Here is a 17,946-nt window from a genome sequence, read left to right as displayed (position 1 = left end):
TAGACAGGCTGAGGATTCTGCTAGAGAACATATTCAGGGATGATAAGATGATGACAAAGCTGTGATCTTTATCTCACCTACGAGGTGGTGTCCTTGGGTCCCCTCGAAATTGACCCCTTTCCTAACAGAATGGAAGGTCCTGTTGTCTTTTTCACATATTACTCGCGGTCAACGTCAGAGGCCTTCCCCACGCCAGGACCTCAGATTCCAGTCGGAAGCTTTACTTATCCTGCCCACTGGGGGACTGTGGCTGGATATTTCTGCCTTAAACCGGAAAGCTCAAACAACTACGATGCACAGCATAGATAAAATGCTTTCAATGCTCTTTGTTACGACAGTGGTCACTATAGACAAGTAATCTTCAGTTTATGAAGACTTCTTTTTGAGTCCAAGATGGCAGCAATCTGTGGGGTTTTCACCCTAACCTTGCCCTTCCGCCCTTGGCGGATCATCCTGGAATGGTCCCCGGGCATCTATATCTGCTGTTCCCCAATCCCACCAGCAAGGGGCGCGCGAGATGAAACAGTTCTGTCCTGGGATATACCACTGAGGGGAAGCGGTAAGACCCCCCCCCCACTCTGGAAGGTACCATTGGGAGTGGGCGTTCCACAGCAGGGAGGGCCCCCTTACACCGCGTCAGGCATGGACCACAGTTCCCAGGCGCGGCGCTCAGGGCGCCTCTGGGTCTATCCCGATTCGCTCCTCTTCGTCTTCCCGCTGCTTTCGAATCCGAGTGGACACTGGTATTCAGCGGAAACTTTCTTCGTCTCTTTTCCAACTCCACCCCTTCGTTGGTGGGACGACTACGGAGCGAGAGACCTGCTGTCGGTTTGGGTATGGCGTCAGAGAAGCTTTCTGGGTAGTGACTGGTCACCGCGTGATTGCGGGCGCTGTGGGCACAGAACTGGAACTGAGGGCGAGAGGCGCGAGTATACGCGTGCGCCTGCGTTAGCGTGCGCAACGATGCAGAGCATGCAATTTTCCTCCGAGTTTTATTGCTTTTCCCAAAGGGGTCGAATAGCTGCTCTGGTTAGTGGCGAGGTTTGGCGCGGTCACTGGCCGTGCATGGTGACTGCGTTTCAGTCTTGTTTAGCTCTCGCTCAGTCTGGATCCTGTGGCAGCGCACGGTCTTCACACAAATGCACGCAATTCATGTCCAGGGAGAGGTCTCTGAGTTTGGTGTCTCTCCCTGGAGAGTATACTGTATCTGGCACCTTGGGATTGTGTGTTGCTACGTGTGACAACACGGGTGCTGTTTGGCTACATTTGATCTTGAGCCTTTGGGCGGAATTGTGAGTGATGGGACATTTGATGTGAGTGGATTTTGTGAGCCATAATACAAAGCCTCTAGGATGTGTGCCTGTATACCGGGATGTGCATCTTTGGAGGTTTCTTGCCTTTCAGTCCCTGTGTGTGAGATCTCTGTGTTAGGGGTCTGCACCCCAGAATGTGAGATCACTGAGCTTTTTGATTCTGGGTTCCAAGTTGTGATGCCTCTGTGCTGCTTTAAGGATGGGTTAGTCTAAAGGTGTAAAGGATCAGCTGCCTGGGGCTCTATGCAGAGGTTGCAAATTTTTCCTTTGTCTGGGAACTTTGTCTTAAGATTATATGATATTCTTGAGTTATTAAAACTTCTGCCTTTCCGTTTAGGAGGGTTTGTATTAGGTCGGTAAGTGTCCGCGTGGTTTGGGAGTCAGTCTCCATGATGTGAAGCATCTGTGCAGTTCTCATTTGTTTCTGTCTGGAAGACTTTGGACTGTTTGCAGGGTCTCTGTCACAGCGTGTATGGTTATGGTCTCTGTTGTGTTTGAGCGTCTGAGACTCGAGTTGTGTGCTCTCTGTGCAGAGATTCAGTGAGCTCTTTTTGGTGTCTCTGGCTGTCTATGAGCTGTTGGAAGTCTTCGTGTTAGAAATAAAACCTCTTACGTTCTTGGCTGTGAGGTCTCTGTCCAGGAAGTGAGGATTTGGTAGCTGGCAGATATGATTCTGAAGCCGGGAACCTGACATGCTGACTGTGTGTTGTTGAGTGTATCACTTGCCTCGTGAAATCTCAGTATGTATCATAATTAATACAGTGGGGCCAGTGCCCATCTTGGAGGGTACCTGTGCATGTTAGCAATGTGTTTAAAGGGCCTGCCTCCAGACTGTCCTTCAGCAAATGTTTTCTGAGCACCTGCCATAGACCTGAGCAATATTGGAGGAGCTTGGGACAGGGCAAAACTAACCAAGTCTCTCATTGCATAGACTTGGTGGTCAGTAAGTAAATCAAGGGTGGCAGGCACTGTGAAGAAAGATATTGCTAGATCAGGGGAAAAGGTGTATGTGGGTATGATATTATGATTTTCTTCAAGATAATGAGGGAAAGTCTCCCTGAAAGATGCCAAGTAAGCAGAGATCTGGAGGAAGTGAGGGAGCAGGTCGTGGGGTTACCTAAGGGAAGAGCATTCCAGGCAGAAGGAACAACAAATGCAACAGTCCTGGCATGGAAATCTACTTGGCGTGCTCCTGAATGTCAAGGAGTCCTGTGATGCACTGGGTTTGGCTCGTAGCTCTCATTGAAAGGGGCCTGGTGCTGCTATTTCTGTTTGTCCCCCAGTTTGTGGTCATCTGCATTTCACAGATGAAGGACTCAAGGCTCCAACATGTGCCCTGCACCTTCTCTCCTACCTATACCTGAAATTAGGAGTGAAACCTTCTGGTCCGTCAGGAGAGACAGAGAACTTGAGTGTACCAGCTGCAGGGATGATAGCATCCACGTTGAATGTCAGCCGAGCAGCGTACCTCAGTTTTAATGTGGGAATCATGCCTCATATCGTTGCCTGCCCTTGATGGAGGGCAGGACTTAAGAAGGAGAAAGGGAACTGGGGCAAAGGAGAGAGGCAGGAAGGGGAAGCTGGAGGACAATGAGAAAAAAAAATGAATGGTCTCATCACATTGCTTGGATTGGGCCCAAATCACCTTGATTAAATGATTGGAGTGATATATAGATGTATATATATATATATATATATATATATATATATATGTTTTACTTTGTCCCTGTCCCTACCCTTTCTTTCCCTCCCCTTCTCTTTTGTGCCTGGGATACCACCTGGGGCTGGAGATTCCTTTTCTGTAAATTTTTCAACTACAAGCTTGCTTTTAAAATAGGTTATCTGTTTCTTTTTCACTGAAATTTGATAGTTTGTTCCGCTTCACCTAAATTGCCAGATGTAGTTATTCTATGACTATAAACTTATTCATAGAATCCTTTTAATTTCTGTGGAATCTGTAACCTATTTCTTTCCTGATATTGGCAAGTTTTGTCTATAGTTATCTTGCTTTTGTTTTATTCTTCTGGGTGGAAATTTATGAATTCGTAGTGACCTTTTGAAAGAGCCAGCTTTGGGTTTTGTCGATTATCTATATATTTTTTCTAATATCTGTTCCGATCTCTATTTCCCTTATTTTGCTGAGTCTCGCTACCAAAGGGGTTTAATAAAGTCCCTGAAAGTTTCCCAAGTATAGTGTAATCTCACAGATTCTAGGGCACTGTTGTAGCCGCACTGAGTGAGATCCACTGAATGTAGATCATGGCATCTGCACTTTTTACAAGAAGTCCTCAGTTCTGATTGACGTGGACAACGTGTCTAGGCACTACTGGAGCAGAGGCATGGTCTTATTTTCCCTACTGCCAGGCTGTCTTCACTGAGAGCATGTGACAGGGTTGTCTGTTTTCTCTGATGCACAAACCCAAGGGGTATGACACAAACTCAAGGGGGTTGACAATTAAATGGAGGGAGGCTTTGGACTAGAGCAGATGCGGTGGACTTTGGAAAAAGTAGATGCATTAGAGATTTTCGAAGTAAAAGTGACAGAACTCAGCAAGAATATGGACTTGAAGTGAAGGAGAGGGAATTGTAAACATGGTTAAGACCAAGTTTCTGTGTCCTGTCATAAGGGTACAAAGGTGTCATGGGAAATCCTGGAAGTTGGCCAGGTCTGGAAAGAATTCCAAATAAGATTTTTATGTTTATGAGCTCATGGTCTAGATGGATACAATAACCAGTATTTACATACTTAAAAGTTCCTTTTCCTTTTAAAAAAAAGTGAGAGGTATTGAGATATAATTTATATACAATAGAAGTCAATGCTTTAAAGCATTACCGTTTGTCGAGTTTTCACATATGCATACCATTGCGTAAATGCTACCACAACAAAAATGTAGAAAACGCCCCATTCGTTTGAAAATGCTCCTTTGGGCTATTTGCATTCAGACTCCTTCCTCCATTCCTATACCCTGGCCACCGCAGATATATTTCTGTGCCTATAGTTGTGCCTTTTCCAGGAATCCATTGACATGAAATCATATAACACATAGCCTTCTGTGTCTGACATCTCTCAGTGGCACAGCTGAGATGCATCCTTGCTGTTACATGCATTAGGAGTTCCTTTTGAAATGACTGTGTAGTATTCTCCTGCACGAGTATACACTTTTGTTTCTCTTTCATCTATATGCCAGTTGTTGAATAGTTGGGCTGTTTCTGGTTTTTGGCTATTAGGAGTACATGAGTAGGATATTTTAGTAATGGTCCTTGTGTGAATATGTTTTCCTTTGTCTTGGGTAAAATTAAAACTCCTAGTAAGTACGAAAATTCCTGAGAATAAGAAGAATGTGCTACTGGAGACGAGTGAAGAAATAGCTACAGAAGGAATGACAAGGCTAAGCCAAAGTGGAAACAACCCCCAGCTGTGGATGTGTCTGGTGGTGAAAGTAAAGTCCGATGCTAAAAGAACAATATTGTACAGGAACCAGAGGTATATTCTGAGAAATCAGTTACCAGTTCAGAGATATAAAGGTGCAGTGCTGCAAGCAACAGATGGAAACAGAGGTATGTATTTCTGTGTCTCTTCCATGGAAGTGAGTAAAGCCATCGCAAGCGTGATGGAAAACCCAGAAGCAGAGAAGGAAATGGTTCATCAAAGCATGTATAAAAATAGGTATTAAAAACCGTAATGTCTGTTTCTGTCACGAATGTCTTTCTGAGACACATTCTCCACTAAGGGTAACCTGGGACTACCTATCACCAGTTTGTGGATGCATAAGAAAGACTGCCCTGGAAGGAAAAATATATAGTCTTCAAGCCCCTTTCTCATCCTCCAGAGACCCTGCCGTTCCAGGACTCCACCTCAGTGGCGAGAAAACCTCAACGTGCACGGCACACGCCGAACTCCGGGAGCATGCGCAGTGTGTGCACGTGCACCCGTTGCTGCGCATGCGCCTTGGTGCACATACATCCTGAGCGTTCTGTGAGGAGCGTTGGGCCTGGGGCGGTTGGGTTTATTCAGTCCCGGTTCCTTCTCACTGCTTGCGAGTCACCAGGTAGGTCCACAGATCTGTCCTGTCTGGAGTTGAAGTGTGCGAGTGTGTGAGGGGGAGCCAGCGAGTTTCGGGCGGGTCGGGCAGTGCGATCTGGGGCCTTTGAGGAGGAAAGCCCTCGAGGTCGTCATCTTTCTCCTCAGAGGTGTCGCGACGCCATAGTTCTTGCCCTGGTGGCTGGAGGGGAAGGGCGGTGGGCAGAAGAGGGCAGGGGTCGGGTGATGGTGGGGGGGAGACTTGGGAGTGCTATTTGAAATATCTGGTTCACTGGGGCCCTGGAACTGACGACAGAGCACAGAATCTGGGGCCGGCAGTGGGACCTGGGCAGGGGGCGGGGTGGGCGATTAAGGAAAGGCCTAGAAACCGGACCGCGGGGGGGTTGTGACTGTATTGTTATAGCCACGCGTTTTGGGGAACAAACTCACTCAGAGGGACAATGCAGGTAATGGAGGGCAGTTTATTACACCGGCGGGCCCAAGGCAGAGTCTCCTCTTAGCCAAGGACCCCGACCAGCATTTGTGAAAATCTTTTATACCCCATGTGTACGTGTCCGAACTCACCACCCCAAATTCCTGGAGACTTACATAAACAAAGGAAGGGTAAATACAATCACAGTAATCTCATCATTTAGGTGTTATGTGTTCAAACAGTTAAACAGTTGGCCAATAATCAATAAGCCGGAGGTTACACTCCGATAGGTACAGAAACATTTACGGCCTGTCCAGAGACAGGGGTGATTAGTGTATGTTTTCTCTTAGGCGATGAGTAACCTGGATAGGATCTTCAAGGTTCCCCTGTCCGGAGGGGGTCTTATCCTTCTATTGTCGTTTTCACAGGCACTAGGCACAGAGTTCAGAGTCCATTAGAGAGGTGGCCGAGCATGATCAGCACCAACAGGCCTAAGATGGAGTCCAGGCCCCAGGAATTCCTTCTTCATTATCCCGGGTTTTGTGATAAGGTGTCAAGGGAGACGTGGACCAGTTGCTCTGCATGCACTCACCTCAGCCCCAGACCCTGAGAAAATCAGGCTGTAAAGACTGAGCCTTTCTTCTTGTTCCAGCTGAATTCCAAGGGAGTTGGGGGAGATATGTCTGGTGAAAAGGAGTGTGACAAAAGGAATAGTCCTAGATTTTTAATTCCTAGCAGCGTTTCACTAAATATCTTCATGATGGAGAATTCTGTTGTGAAATCAAACTTCCTCACAAAAATTCAGCCTTCCTGTGTACCTTAAGGTGATTTCTCTGCCAGCTTAGCAAAGACAAATATGGCTTTTCTAGCAACTGTATTTGGTGTACTTGGAATGCATGTACACTCGTACTTAACCAGAGTTTTCTTTTGAAAGTATTTTCACATTTTTTAAAAAATAATAAGTCAACGTATGGTCATAAAAGTGATCAAATATAGCTGTACTCTTAAATACATTTTCTAAATCACAATATTCTACTTTCAGGGAGAAATATGAGTTTGCAAGTGGCATCAACATTGGGACCTGTAGATCAAGAGTGCTCCCAGCTGGGTGAACCTGTGGTTGTGAGTACCTTACCATTTGATGTTTTCTATTAGCACAAGTTTATTTTGGAGAAAATATTGTTAAGTAGTGAGGTCGTTGCTGAGCCGCAGAAAGACGGCCGGGATTCTTGGCCTCTGGAGGAGAAGAATTCAATCCGGGGCCAGAGACGAGGCTGGATCGCCCAGAGCTTTGGTGTGATCAAGTTTTATTAAAGTGTAAACGAGATAGAGAAAGCTTCTGACATAGGCATCGGAAGGGGGTAGAAAGAGTACTCCCCTGCTAGTCTTCAGCTGGATGATATATAGTCACTAGCAGTTTGTTAATGAAAGAAAGGAATGTCTTAAACTCAGAATGGCACCAGGCCCCTCATCCATAAGATGTATTTTGGAATAATCTGGGCACCAGACATCCCGGGTCATAAAACGATTGACTTGAATTTTGCAGAAAGGCAGATCATGCAAATAGTTTCATTTACATAGATTAGGGGAACAATGTCTGAGTATAACATACTGGTTTGTCAAGTAAGTTCTGAGCCATTAGGCGGAAGACAGCGCTTGGGGTAAATGCAGAGTACAATAACATAGCTTAAGACAAACATTTCCATAAGAAAAAAGGATTGGTTAACTCAAAGTTTGAGAATAGTTAACTTCAGGTGAAACCAGGTGTCATGGCCACACAGTATTTTCAGAGAAACCTCTTTTAAATTTGTATAGAGAAGGGAAACAATATCCCTAGTTTGTTTCATCCTGCCGCTTAAGAGAGAGAGAAAATGTCTGACACTTGCAGCCTATTTCCTCCGTTTGGAGACTCCTGGCCTTCCTGCCGGTTGCCCTCTCAGTAGGTAGTACAGATGCAGCGATAAAGGTCTTTCATGCTGATAAAGGGTGACAGTTTGTCTTAGGAAGGAACATTGATCCAGATATATTACAGTCTGGTGTTGCCTGGATGAGTATACCGTTAAATTCCCTGGAAATGTGCCCAGTGACTCCCTTCCTCCTGCTTATTAACAACAGATTGCATACTTCCATCCCAACATAGATTTAAATAGCTTCCAAAGTCTTTCTGGGTAACTCTTAGGGGAGCTAACTTTTCTCTGTGGGAAGAGTAACTTTATTAAAAGTAAGTACATAGAATTGTGTTGGGAAAATGTTGTTAGGTTAACTTATGATCAGATATATCTGTGTCTTATGTATATTTATGCTATTAGATGTATTAACAACAAAAGGTTTTTATTTGCATGCCCACTCTACTAGGACCAGTAGCCCAGTGTTGAGCAACCTCAACAAGGGGAACCACCAGCTGAAATGCAGGATATCACACCGGCAAAGGAGGAAATAAATGAAGAGGATCCAGTGGATCGTGGTGAAGAGAAGCTTGAGACATAATTTATATACAAGAGAAGTCAATGCTTTGAAGCATTCCTGTTTGTCGAGTTTTGACATATGCATACCATTGCGTAAATGCTACCACAACAAAAAGGTAGAAAACGTCCCGTTGGTTTGAAAATGCTCCCTCGGGTGAGAATGCAAACTAGTACAGCCACTATGGAGAACAGTGTGGAGATTCCTTAAAAAACTGGGAATAGAACTGCCATACGACACAGCAATCCCTCTGCTGGGCATACACACCAAGGAAACCAGAATTGAAAGAGACACGTGTAGCCCAGTGTTCATCACAGCACTGTTTACAATAGCCAGGACATGGAAGCAACCTAGATGTCCATCAGCAGACGAATGAATAAGGAAGCATTGGTACATATACCCAATGGAATATTACTCAGCCATTAGAAAGAATACATTTGAATCATTTCTATTGAGATGGATGAAACTGGAGCCCATTATTCAGAGTGAAGTAAGCCAGAAAGGAAAACACCAATACAGTATACTAATGCATATATATGGAATTTGAAAGACGGTAACCATAACCCTATTGCGAGACAGAATAAGAGACAGAGATGCATAGAACAGTCGTATGGACTCTGAGGGAGAAGGTGAGGGTGGGACGTTCTGAGAGAATAGCATTGAAACATGTATATTATCATATGTGAAACAGAACACCATTCCAGGTTCGATGCATGAGACAAATGCTCAGGGCTGGGGCAATGGGATGACCCAGAGGGATGGGATGGAGAGTGGGTGGGAGGGGGGTTCAGGATGGGGAACACATGTAAACCCATAGCTGATTCATGTCAATGTATGGCAAAAGCCACTACAATATTGTAAAGTAATTAGCCCCCAACTAAAATAAATAAATTTATTAAAAAAAAAAAAAAGCAAATGCTCCCTCCGGCTATTTGCATTCAGATTCCTTCCTCCATTCCTATACCCTGGCAACCACAGATACATTTCTGTGCCTATAGTTGTGCGTTTTCCAGAAATCCATTGACATGAAATCATATAACACATAGCTTTCTGTGTCTGACATCTCTCAGTGGCACAGCTGAGATGCCTCCTTGCTGTTACATGCATTAGTAGTTCCTTTTGAAATGACTGTGTAGTATTCTTATGCATGAGTATACTCTTTTTTTCTTTCATCTACATACCAGTTGTTGAATAGTTTGGTTGTTTCTAGTTTTGGCTATTAAGAGTACATGAGTAGGATATTTTAGTAATGGTCCTTGTGTGAATATGTTTTCCTTTCTCTTGGGTAAAATTGGCTAAAATTAAAACTCCTAGGAAGTACCGAAATTCTTGAGAATAAGAAGAATATGCTACCGGAGAAGAGTGAAGAAATAGCTACAAAAGGAATGAAAAGGCTAAGCTAAAGTGGAAACAGCCCCCAGCTGTGGATGTGTCTGGTGGTGAAAGTCAAGTCCGATGCTAAAAGAAGAATATTGTACAGGAACCAGAGGTATATTCTGAGAAATCAGTTACCAGTTCAGAGATATAAATGTGCAATGCTCCAAGCAACAGATGGAAACGGAGGTACATATTTCTGTGTCTGTTCTATGGAAGTGAGTAAAGCCATTGCAAGCATGATGGAAAACCCAGAAGCAGAGAAGGAAATGGTTCATCAAAGCATGTATAAAAATAGGTATTCAAACCAGTAATGTCTATTCCTGTCATAAATGTCTTCCTGAGACACATTCTCCACTAAGGGTAACCTGGGACTACCTATCACCACAGTTTGTGGATGCGTAAGAAAGACTGCACTGGAAGGAAAAAAATACAGTCTTCAACCCCCTTTCTCATCCTCCAGAGACCCTGCGGTTCCAGGACTCTTACCTCAGTAGCGAGAAAAGCTCAACGTGCTCGGCACACGCCGAACTCAGGGAGCATGCGCAGTGTGTGCCCGTACACCCGCTACTGCGCATGCGCCTTGGTGCGCATAAGTAGCGCAGATTCTGTGAGGAGCGTTGGGCCTGAGGCGGTTGTGTTTACTCAGTCCCGGTTCCTTCTCGCTGCTTTCGGGTCACCGGGTAGGTCCACAGATCTGTCCTGTCTGGAGTTGATGTGTGCGAGCGTGTGAGGGGGAGCCAGCGAGTTTCGGGCGGGTCGGGCAGTGCGTTTTCGGGCCTTTGAGGAGGAAGGCCCTCGAGGTCGTCATCTGGCTCTTCAGAGGTGTCGTGATGCCATAGTTCTTGCCCTGGTGGCTGGAGAGGAAGCTCGGTGGGCAGAAGAGGGCAGGGGTCGGGTGATGGTGGGGGTGAGACTTGGGAGTGCTATTTGAAATATCTGGTTCACTGGGGCCCTGGAACTGATGACAGAGCACAGAATCTGGGGCCGGCAGTGGGACCTGGGCAGGGGGCGGGGTGGGCGATTAAGGAAAGGCCTAGAAACCGGACCGCGGGTGGGGGGGTGGGTTGTGACTGTCTCCCGGGTTTTGTGATAAGGTGTCAAGGGAGACGTGGACCGGTTGCTCTGCATGCAGACTCACTTCAGCCCCAGACACTGAGAAAATCGCCATAGTCAGGCTGTAAAGACTGAGCCTTCTTGTTCCAGCTGAATTCCAAGGGAGTTGGGGGAGATATGTCTGGTGAATAGGAGTGTGACAAAAGGAATAGTCCTGAATTTTTAACTCTTAGCAGTATTTCACTAAATATCTTCATAATGGAGAATTCTGTTGTGAAATCAAACTTCCTCACAAAAATTGAGCCTTCCTGTGTACCTTAAGGTAATTTCTCTGCCAGCTTAGCAAAGACAAAAATGGCTTTTCTAGTAACTGTATTTAGTGTGATTGGAATGCATGTACACTCATACTTAACCATCGTTTTCTTTTGAAAGTATTTTCACATTTTTAAAAAAAGTAATAAGTCAACATATGGCCATAAAAGTGATCAAATATAGCTCTAGTCATAAATACATTTTCTAAATCACAACATTCTACTTTCAGGGAGAAATATGAGTGGGCAAGTGGCATCAACACTGGGACCTATAGATCAAGAGTCCTCCCAGCTGGATGCACCTGTGGTTGTGAGTACCTTACCATTTGGTGTTTTCTATTAGCAGAAGTTTATTTTTGAGAAAATGATGTTAAGTAGTACAGATGCAGTGATAAAGGTCTTTCATGCTGATAAAGGGTGACAGTGTGTCTTAGGAAGGAACATTGATCCAGATATATTACAGTCTGGCGTTGCCTGGATGAGTATACTGTTAAATTCCCTGGAAATGTGCCCAGTGACTCCCTCCTCCTGCTTATTAACAACAGATTGCATACTTCCATCCCAACATAGAGTTAAATAGCTTCCAAAGTCTTTCTGAGTAACTCTTTTGGGAGTTAACTTTTCTCTGTGGGAAGAGAAACTTTATTAAAAGTAAGTACATAGAATTGTGTTGGGAAAATGTTGTTAGGTTTACTTATGATCAGATACATCTGTGTCTTATGTATATTTATGCTATTAGATGTATTAACAACAAAAGGTTTTTATTTGCATGCCCACTCTACTAGGACCAGCAGCCCAGTGTTGAGCAACCTCAACAAGGGGAACCACCAGCTGAAATTCATGATATCACACCTGCAAAGGAGGAAGTAAATGAAGAGCATCCAGTGGATCGTGGTGAAGAGAAGCTGCAGCGTGCCTGTCAAGGTAAAGTGTATCAGTGCATCCTGCCTTAAGACATACCCAGTGAGTGGAGGAAAGGAAACATTAGAAAAGGACTTCAGACAGTTCCTAAAAAACTGAGGAGAGTATAGTTTGCAGGTTCGTGTGGTTGGTGAAGTTTTCCCTTGTTTTCAAGACAAGTCGGGGGAGCATCTAAGTTGTCTGAGGACAACCCTGGAAAAGGAAAATGGTAATGACTTTCGGAAAATTCTGCTTTCTTTTTCTCCAGCAAAACATTCCTGGAATAATGCTCCTGAATTTCTTACTCATCACATTTTTACCATCCTAACCTAAGGCTTTTAATTCATAACACTGAGGGAATGAATATCATCATTCCCTTGTTTATATTGTAGGTTTTACAGCTGAATTGATGTATTTTTTTAATGATTCTGACCTGGAACTTGATCTCCCGGAATTGGCTGTGGCAAAGACTGGGGGTCAAGGTGGAGATGGTCCTGATGTCTAGGAGGAGATTGCGTCAAATATAGAGCCTGTTGAAATGCCAGAAGCAGGTATGTCATCCATTCAGAAAGTAATTTATGTGGTTTCTGTTTTTCAGAATATTGTATCTTTAATAATATAGAGGGAACATTACTATTATTTTAATAATAGAATTCACATATTCTTTGAAAGACAGTTCACATCCCAGATGCCTGAGTGCCTGACTTACAGACTTTCCAATAAAGAGACAGGATCAAAGCCATATCGGACTGAAAATAGGAAACCGTTTTCCTTTTTTTTTAATTTTTAAATAAATTTATTTATTTTAGTTGGAGGCTAATTACTTTACAATATTGTAGTGGTTTTTGCCATACATTGACATGAATCAGCCATGGGTTTACATGTGTTCCCCATCCTGAACCCCCCCCACACCTCCCTCCCCCTCCCATCCCTCCGGGTCATCCCACTGCCCCAGCCCTGAGCATTTGTCTCATGCATCGAACCTGGAATGATGTTCTGTTTCACATATGATAATATACATGTTTCAATGCTATTCTCTCAGAACGTCCCACCCTCACCTTCTCCCTCAGAGTCCATAAGACTGTTCTATGCATCTGTGTCTCTTATTCTGTCTCGCATATAGGGTTATCGTTACCATCTTTCAAATTCCATATATATATGCATTAGTATACTGTATTGGTGTTTTTCTGTCTGGCTTACTTCACTCTGTATAATGGGCTCCAGTTTCATCCTTCTCAATAGAACTGATTCAAAAGGAAACCGTTTTCTTTCCTTGAGTATAAGTACTTTAAGCAACAGCTAATAATTTTCAGGTTCTTTTCTAATTTCTGCTTGTAACAAATACGGAATGCATTTGTAATAAATATCAGTTTACATGAAATATGCTCAGTAGGTTCTAGTACCAGCTTTAACATAATGTGTGTGATTCAGGTAAATCCCTTAACTTCTAAACTGAACTTTATTCATTTAAGTTGTGAATTCAGAACAGATACACTAAAATGCCAATTTTTCCATGCTGATTTTTGCACTCTCTGATTCCCTTCGATGGAATGCATACAAGAGTACTCTGTTTTTCTTGATTGATTTATCATAAAATATCATCTAGAGTCAAATTATAACAGGGGAATTGAGATTTCATTTTCTGATGGGGGACCCATGTACACCCGTGGCTGATTCATATCAATGTATTGCAAAAAACACCACACTATTGTAAAGTAATTAGCCTCCAATTAAAATTAAAAAATTAATTTTTTTAAAAAAGAAAATGAGCCAACATTCTGCTTGATGTTTGTTAAATTCTCTCAAATTCTGAATTCTCTAGCTCTTAAGAAAATTAGTTGCATTTTAAATCCTTTCCCCATTGAAGCATGATATGACTGAATAATAAAATGGCAAAAGGTAGTCTAGTTTCCTGTTTCTGTGGCTGATCAAGTTGAGAGAGTGCATTTAGTCAGTGATATTCCAGGCAGGTGTGAGTGAGATACACATGCTAAGCACACTACCTGCCCCCATGTTTGGTCTGTTTTGGGGGGCGTTTTTTTGCTTATTTTAAGTGGAGGATCATTACTTTACACTACTCTGATGGTTTTTGCCATACACCCAACTCTCACTCTTAAGGAACTAGTAAAAATCTGAGCCTCACGATATAATCGTCTCTCACTATATCAAATATGTTATTTTTCCTCTTTGATACGTGAGTTTAAAAAGTTTTGAAGGTTAAAGTCTGTAACTCTAGTTCTTCCCACGTAATCAGCGTAGTATCTTTCACATAGGTGTTCTCCAGATTGCTGACAATTAATTGCATGGTTCTAATTTTACAGGAAGAACTTCATGGTTAGGGAAGATTTTACTGTGTATTAGCCTTCTAAATATTTTCACTTTACCTTTTTGTTCCATTCCATTAGAACATGTAGATGAAAGGACAACTTTCAGACTACTTGCAAGTAACTACAGAACATGATTAAAATGTTCTCTTAGAAACATCTTAGCCCTAAATATGTGTGGTATTTAAAAAGAAAAATACATTAATTATAAAGTACATAAATATAAAATCCTACCCCCAACAAACAGGTAAGAAAAAGAGCAACAGAATAAACCTAACGGAAAAAGAAAAAGATACTTAATAAAAGACAGGTATGAATCGTCAGGAAGAGGAAAATAAACTCAACTAATAGATAAACACAATGTGGTAATTTACATAATTTTGTAACACACATATATATACACACACATTTTTTAATATTCTTTTCTGTTGTGATTTATCACAGGAGATTGGACATAGTTCCCTGTGCTGTATAGTAGGACCTTGTTGTTTATCCATTCTGAATGTGATAGTTTGTATCTGCCAACCCCAAATTGCCAGTCCATTCCTCTCAGTTTACATGATTGTGAAGAAAATGGACAAAGCCCAAGTATACCTAATAAGAAATATGAACAAGACACTAACAGTAGATTACAGAATTAAAACAGAGTATAATCTGGAACTCACATATTTTTAGAATATTGATGGGATGTGTCTAATAGGGTAGAAAAAGAAATATTATTTAACATAGCCCACAGTAACTAAATAAGTAAACATCACAAGATACCGTGGATGAACTTTTGAAATTGGTCAGAGTTGTCTCTCAAAAGCCATTGTCATTCAGAAACAAACCAAAAAATCTCCTTTTCCAGATTTTCTTCTCTCTTCCTACTTGCTTTTCTCTCTCACTCATACTCCCTCTAGCTCTCCCGTTTCTTTTCTTCTCTCCTTTTTCTCTTTCTTCTTTTGGTGTGGCTGTGAGAAAGTCCTATTTCTGCTTCACATGTTGATGTCGCCGGTGATAGTAATGACTGAAAATTAGTGTCCCCATATAATTTATTATACCAACTGGAATGCTTTCCAAGGTGACAAGAAACATTTAGAATTACAAGAGGGCCACAAGTAAAAAGGGGGATAAATGTTTAACTGACTTAAAACAACCACATCAGGGATAAATTAGAACAAATGAAAATTTCTACACTCTTCCACAGTAGAGAAGAAACAAATGTACTACTGGCCTTTTTCTTTACTTCACTTAAGCAGTAACAGAGATAACAACTGTTGAGCTGTCCTATATTCGGAATATTATTTCAAACCAACACAGTTCAATGATACTTTTGGGGGATTTTTTGGTTTTAGTTTTGGTGTATTTTGTTTGTCTTAGGGTGTTTTTTGTTGTTAGATATTTTACTGAATGTGTACACAGTTTTGCCCTCTACTGAAAACGACCTTCTGATAGGTTCAATTGATTTCATTTGTTCTGAACTCAGTGTCCTTATTTTCTTGTATAACTAGGAAGGGTAGTGTGTTTTTAAAAATACTGGTAATACGCTTGAAAAGCCTATAAAATCTCTAGAGAGGATTAACTGAAGGTAAGCCAAAGGGTCGCCCGTAGTGTTCTTGTTTTAGTCCACTTTATAAAACTACAACTGCGATGAACTCTGTACACCTCTCCTGTCATCGAAATTTCTGCTAAGTAACTTTTTTAATGTATATATTATAGGTGAAGGGCGACGATTTGCTTGAAAGAAGATAGACTGAAGCCATCTGTGCTGTTCTTATGTTGTATATTTGACTGTTAAAGTTCTGTCAATAAAGTTTCATTTTCTCCTTGCACATTTTTTGTTACATTTATCCCCGAGGATTTAATGGTATTGAAAATCCATGGTTTGTGACTTTTATGGCCTAGTTGAGGATGTATGTAGAGATAGAATGTTTGTATATAGATTTTCTGTTCCACAGTTCCTCTAAATATGCATATTAATTCCACAAATTTAGATCTAGATTATTTTTGCTTTTCAAAATATACTATAATATTTGAATATCAACAGTTTCTACTGGCTTAAACCTTAAACCTTTCCTCATTTTGCAGGATTGAACAAACCAGCCAGAATACTCTTGACTAAAGCAGGTGATAATCGGCATTTTTCCCGATAGGAAATGAGTAATCTTCTCCATTTCGACCTGTTTACGTTGCTTTTTTGTAGATACACTTTATCAGAGTAAGTTCCATTCTATTCCTAGCTTGCTGTCTTGAATATAGATTCAGTTCAGTTCAGTTCAGTCGCTCAGTCGTGTCCGACTCTCTGCGACCCCATGAATTGCAGCACGCCAGGCCTCTCTGTCCATCACCAACTCCTGGAGTCCACCCAAACCCATGTCCATCGAGTCGGTTATGCCATCCAACCATCTCAGCCTCTGTCGTCCCCTTCTCCTTCCGCCCCCAATCCTACCCAGCATTAGGGTCTTTTCCAATGAGTCAGCCCTTCGCATGAGGTGGCCCAAGTATTGGAGTTTCAGCTTCAACATCAGACCTTCCAGTGAACACCCAGGATTGATCTCTTTTAGGATGGATTGGTTGGATCTCCTTGCAGTCCAAGGGACTCTCAAGAGTCTTCTCCAACACCACAGTCCAAAAGCATCAATTCTTCGGTGCTCAGCTTTCTTCACCGTCCAACTCTCACATCCATACATGACCACTGGAAAAACCATAGCCTTGACTAGACGGACTTTTGTTGGCAAAGTAATGTCTCTGCTTTTAAATATGCTATCTAGGTTGGCCATAACCTTCCTTCCAAGGAGTAAGCGTCTTTTAAGTTCATGGCTGCAATCACCATCAGCACTGATTTTGGAGCCCCCAAAAATAAAGTCTGACACTGTTTCCAGTGTTTCCCCATCTGTTCGCCATGAAGTGATGGGACCGGATGCCATGATCTTAGATTTCTGAATGTTGAGTTTTAAGCCACCTTTTTCACTCTCCTCTTTCTCTTTCATCAGGAGGCTCTTTAGTTCTTCACTTTCTGCCATAAGGGTGGTGTCACCTGCATATCTGAGGATATGGCGTGTGACTAAATAAGGGCCAGTTTGTCCAAAGCACTGTGTGCCTCTTCCTGTTTTTCACCCAGAATTCCTTCACGACGCAGTGTCATTCAGGGATCGCAGAGGTTACAACTTACCCCTGTAGAACTGGCTGTGAGCAACGCTGTTTCTGTTAGGGATCCTAATTCATCTGAAGCCAGAGATGGAATTTCTGAGCTGGAGTGCATCAGTGTCCTCAGGTGTGACCTATTAGAGCTGTTTTGGGTTGGCATCCAGGATGAGCACTCTGAACTGTTTGCAGATCTCTGTCCCAGGGCATGAAATCTCAGAACTGTTTGGGGGGGGGGGTCTGTGTCCAGAGGGTTGGGCCTCTCAGCTGTTCATACATCTGCACACGAGAACAGTCTGAAGAGAGAGGCTGGATGGACCCCACTCTCACGGGCCTTAGAAGCAGGCCTGTGATGTCACATTTGCTACGATTTCTACCATGCCTCCCTACAGAGAGAAAAGCTTGGGGGCCCCATCCTCAGAGAGGGTAATAATGCACAGTTCACAGAAGCCCAGGTAATAATCCTGTTAAGAAAAATACTTGCTGATATGACTGCCACCCTTGATAGGGGCCCTGTGACAAAAACTGTGTACACACACTCTCTCAGTCCATCTGCCCAACCCACAACAAGGAGGGCACCGTTAGCAGATGGGCGCCCAAGGCCCAGTGCAGAGGGAAGGTCTCA

General features: G+C 42.8%; 1 protein-coding gene across 1 annotated transcript; it reads left to right on the top strand.

The window, feature by feature from the left end:
* The first annotated feature begins 8,560 nt into the window (after positions 1–8,560).
* On the top strand, positions 8,561–16,009 carry LOC145536024 (uncharacterized). Its single transcript, XM_081564385.1, has 5 exons — positions 8,561–10,287; positions 11,202–11,281; positions 11,757–11,895; positions 12,264–12,422; positions 15,897–16,009. The coding sequence occupies exons 1-4, from the start codon at positions 10,002–10,004 to the stop codon at positions 12,374–12,376; spliced, it is 618 nt and encodes a 205-aa protein (XP_081420511.1). The 5' UTR covers positions 8,561–10,001; the 3' UTR covers positions 12,377–12,422; positions 15,897–16,009.
* Positions 16,010–17,946: the final 1,937 nt, after the last annotated feature.

This window comes from Giraffa tippelskirchi, chromosome X (genome assembly GCF_054371585.1).
Source record: "Giraffa tippelskirchi isolate mGirTip1 chromosome X, T2T-mGirTip1v1.2.pri, whole genome shotgun sequence".
In the NCBI taxonomy this organism is placed as follows: Eukaryota; Metazoa; Chordata; class Mammalia; order Artiodactyla; family Giraffidae; genus Giraffa; species Giraffa tippelskirchi.
This window is presented reverse-complemented; position numbering and strand designations above follow the sequence as displayed.